Source organism: Octopus bimaculoides, unplaced genomic scaffold (assembly GCF_001194135.2).
Source record: "Octopus bimaculoides isolate UCB-OBI-ISO-001 unplaced genomic scaffold, ASM119413v2 Scaffold_25406, whole genome shotgun sequence".
Classification (NCBI taxonomy): domain Eukaryota; kingdom Metazoa; phylum Mollusca; class Cephalopoda; order Octopoda; family Octopodidae; genus Octopus; species Octopus bimaculoides.
Window position 1 is genome coordinate 132,163 of NW_026306484.1, and position 4,544 is coordinate 136,706.

General features: G+C 38.5%; 1 protein-coding gene across 1 annotated transcript; it reads left to right on the forward strand.

Moving 5' to 3' along the window:
- Nucleotides 1-77: 77 nt before the first annotated feature.
- Nucleotides 78-4,375, forward strand: LOC106871836 (uncharacterized). The gene is made up of 3 exons (XM_014918554.2): nucleotides 78-1,500; nucleotides 2,590-2,628; nucleotides 4,080-4,375. The coding sequence occupies exons 1-3, from the start codon at nucleotides 1,302-1,304 to the stop codon at nucleotides 4,373-4,375; spliced, it is 534 nt and encodes a 177-aa protein (XP_014774040.2). The 5' UTR covers nucleotides 78-1,301.
- Nucleotides 4,376-4,544: the final 169 nt, after the last annotated feature.

Sequence of the window (4,544 nt, forward strand, 5' to 3'; positions counted from 1 at the left end):
TTGTTCCAGTAAGGCACACACACACACACACACAAAGAAATAAGTGGAAACTGCTATGAGGGTTTAGTAGAAAGTGGGTTATACATCTTTAGATTGTATACCTGACTTTCTACTATAAAATTAAAGAAATAGACGGAACGCTGAACTCCAGACTAAACAACTCAAACAACATTTATTTAGGTGATAAACATACATATATTTAGTTATACATCTTTAGAGGTGAGAATAACGAGCTGTCGAGTATAAGACCGAAAGATGTAGGGACAGCTTTTAAACACACGTCCATGCTCAATCCCTGCTCTTCTCTAAAAAAATCAACTGGCAAACAGTCTTGCTTTCAGCTTGCCACAAGCCAGAATGAATTATTATTCCGACCAGAAAATCCTGGCTAGCTCTTTGCAAGAATCTGTGGATTTTTAATTGAAGATTATCTTTATTCTCTTTGCTGATCGAATGCTTTCTTACTTGTTGAAACATTATCGCATTATATATTACATATATATGTACATAAATATTTCAGATGTTTTTTGCCATGGGGGCAGCTTGGGGGAGGTGGGGATGAGTCAATTACAGCGACCCCAGTGTTCTACTGGTCCTTATTTTATTGACCCCCGAAAGGATGAAAGGCAAAGTTGACTTCAGTGAAATTTGAACTCAGAACGTTGCGGCAGACGAAATACCACTTAGCATTTCACCTGACATGTTAACGATTCTCCCAGCTCACCACTTTAACATATATATCCATATATACATACATATATATACATACATGCATAGAAATAAGAGCTAAAGTGCTCTGGTGCTGCATTCAATGCACACACTTGTATATATACACACTGGCAGCAACTGTAAACGGCCGAAAGTGGCAGTCGTGATATCCCTGGATCATCAATGGTTTCGGTTTTAACACCGAAGACTCATCAGCAGCGCCAGGACAACTCACTGACCCTGTTGATGAGTGCCTATTTTATGCCTGGTACTTATTCTATTGGTCTCTTTTGCTAAACCGCTAAGTTATGGGGAGGTGAACACGCCAACACCGGTTGTCAAACAGTGGCGGGGGACAAACATGGACACAATGACACACACACATGATGGACTTCTTATAGTTTCCGTCTACCCAATCCACTAACTAAGCTTTGGTTGGCCCCAAGGCTATAGTAGAAGCTTGCCCAGGGTGCCATGCGGTGGGACTGAACCCAGAGACATGTGGTTGGGAAGTAATCTTCTTACCTGATTTCTTTATTTCAGAAAAAGTTGTGTTTGGAGGAAGTGCTACCCTCTCTATAAGCATTCCAAACATGATGAGACCTGTGGTGTGGCGATGTGAAAACTATAAATATGAATGTGAATGGACATGCGCTAACGGCAGAGATTATAAAGTTACGCAGAGTGGAGATACTTCGACTCTTTGGATCCGAAGAGTAACTGAGAGATGTTTGCATTGGAAATTTGAAGACGACAACTTGAATATTGGATTTATTAAGTTGCAGCTAAACAGTAAGGAAATGATTTACAATAATAATAATAATAATAATAATAATAATAATAATAATAATAATAATAATGATTTCCAATTTTGTCACAAGGACAGCAATTTTGGGGGAGGGGATGAGTTGATTACGTTGACCCCAGTGTTCAACTGGTACTTATTTTGTGGTGGTGGTGGTATCGTTCACTTGATAACAATGGCACTCCTCTTTTTTTTTTAAGCTTCTGTGTACCTTCTGGAGGAGTTACCTCAATCCTATAAAATATAACCAAAAATGAAGTAGATTGACAAGTTTATTTTTTGAGCCTGTGGAAGGCACACTTGATAACAATGGCACACTTCTTTTGTTTGCTAATAATAATAATAATAATAATAATAATAATAAATACATTCCATTAGTTATAGGTGCACGAGGAAGTTTCCCTTAAGATTTGAACAGATGGATAGAGGAAATAAACCCAGTTTAGTAGAGCTTCAGAAAACAGTGTTATTAGGGACAGCTAGGATACTTAGGAGGGTTCTTGGCATCTACATTCACTCGTTGTAGGCCGATGTTAGGAATTTTTCTCTTCCAACAGTCTAATCTGGTGCACATGTACACTTACATACGCAAATCAACAGAGAGGGAGTAGAGTTTTTACAGACATTTCCATAGCGAGCAGAAAATCCAAAGTTTTAGACATTCCTTCTTCGGGGAAAAGTTGGCAAAACTAAAATGAAAAGAAATACAGCAGAGTTTTACATCTCTAAGCCAGACAAAAACTGGCTGTTTTTAATTTCACTCTTGTCGACTTCCTCCTGTAGAAGGACTCTCTCTGAAAAGTTGGATTTTCTACTTTCCATGACAATTTCTCCGTACTCTTTCCATTCAATAGAGTCTTGCCAACACAGACCCTTACCAATTTCTTTAGAGTCTGTGAAGGCATTCAACCACATGTTCAACATCTTCACTCAATCTGCCACTTTATATGATATGTAATTATATTGACATGTGTTAATTAATATTTTTATTTAAATATTGTAATTTAAACAGTAATGAATCCTGTTGATCAAAGGTAAAATCTGGAAATCAAATATTCTGTTTCCATCTTTTTCAGATTTGACAATTGCAGAAAATTATAAAATTTTCCAAAATGGTAAATGGATTTTCAAACCTTTTTCTCCTTTTAAACTAAACACTGTCTTTTCTGTTGTATTCCTCTCGGGAGACTCGCAGAGAAAAGACGAGTTGTACAATTTAATTATTACATTTATTATTCAATTACATACAAAGAACGCACTCACCCAATGTTCGTTGTAAATAAACAAGAATCATGTCCGCCATATATATATCAATGACATTTTACTACGACAGTCACACAAGACAACAACAATGAAACAATGAACTCAGACGAACCACAGTGACACACGAGACATCAGACGAATAACAAATCTAACAGTCCATATAACATTTTCGATTCTCTTTCCTATTTTTTCTCTTTCTCTCATAGTTTTTTCTTACTCTGTTTTTTAAAAACTTTTTCCAATCCGCTCGATTTCATTTTAAGGAGCACCAACCACGACCATCACCATTTAATGACCTCCTTCCATTCTGCCATCACTTGGACAATTATAAAGGATCCAACAAGCTGCAGGACTGTGTCAAGCGCCAATGTTTGCTTTGGCATGGTTTCTATGGCTGATTATCTTCCATAACGCCAACCATTTCACAGAGTGTACAGGATGCATTTTCTCATCGCTCCTGCAACTAGGACTATGACAGCCATAATAATTGTGATTATGGTTATAATAGCTTCCACATTCCATGCTGGCATAAGTTGGATGTTTTGACAGGATACCACAAGTCCCAGGACCATGTCAGGCTTCAGCGTCTCCTTTGGAATGGTTTCTGCGTCTCAATGCCCTTCCTTACACCAGTTTAGAGAGAGAGTGCCATATGATATTTTCATGGCATCACCACTGATGAAGTTATCAAGTAACTGGAAGGACAAAAGGAAAAAGAAAAATATCCCTTGAAGGAAGAGAGTAGGAGAGAGGGGGTGGCTTTATATCAGGTGTGTTGAAAGGCTAAAGTATGACAGAGAGAGACAAGAGCACAGGTGTAAAAGGTAGATGGGAGTGGCTAGGAAGAAGACAAAAATGGTAGTGACAGGTGTGAGCAGAAGAGAAGATATGGACAATAGATCAGGGGAAGGGAAAAAGGGAGGGGGTAGTGTGATGAGAGAGGTGAATACAGTGAGAGATGAACAAGGATGGAGGTGCAGTTGATGAGTGGGGAGGGGCAATGGTGAGAGAGAGAGAGAGAGAGGGTAGGGGGATGATGTAGATGTAGAGGGGGGTACATAAGGGTGGCTCTGAGAGGGTGTTGAGAATCACAGCAAATGCTTGAGGAGTTAGGATGAAGTGTGGCTGAGGAGAGAGAAGGCACAGAGGGGATGCGATCAGAAAAAGTTGTTCTGGCAGGGGGTGGCGGTGGGCGAGTGGTAATTTTGCTTCCAAATGAATTCAGCCATATGTATTGATGATGATGATGATGATGAAAATCCCTGAAAGAAATCAATGATATTGATTTATCTATTTACTTTAGGACCAGCTGTGCTTGGAGGGAATATTACCCTTCATATCGAAGTGCCAAATATGGCAAGAATTATTGTCTGGAGAAACAAGTATTATAACCTCGAATGTGACTGGACTTGTGACAGGAATGGCAAGCATGAAGTTAGCCATACTGAGAACGTTTCATCTCTTTCAATTAAAAATATCACTGGAAAAGATTTATCTTGGACCTTTTGTGACAGAAACCATTGCTCTCCAGAATTTACTTTGGAGATTAAAGGTAAGGAAATTACTTCTGCTAATAATAACAATAATAATTCTTTCTAATTTTGTCAGCAATTTCATGTGGAAGAGGTTCTTTGATTGCATTAATTTGAGTATATTTGGCTGGTCCTTTATTTCATCAACCCCAAAGGAATGAAAGGCAAAGCTGACCTTAGCAGTATTTGAACTCAGAAGTGAAAGAGTCAGAAGAAATGCCACTGAACATTTTTTT

What these genes read in the sequence shown, in the direction of transcription:
- LOC106871836 (XM_014918554.2), top strand. Translation starts at nt 1,302, where the DNA reads ATGATGAGACCTGTGGTGTGGCGATGTGAAAACTATAAATATGAATGT. An exon ending in TATTAAGTTGCAGCTAAACA is followed by an intron (nt 1,501 to 2,589) that starts GTAAGGAAATGA and finishes CATCTTTTTCAG; the next exon opens with ATTTGACAATTGCAGAAAAT. An exon ending in TTATAAAATTTTCCAAAATG is followed by an intron (nt 2,629 to 4,079) that starts GTAAATGGATTT and finishes TATTTACTTTAG; the next exon opens with GACCAGCTGTGCTTGGAGGG.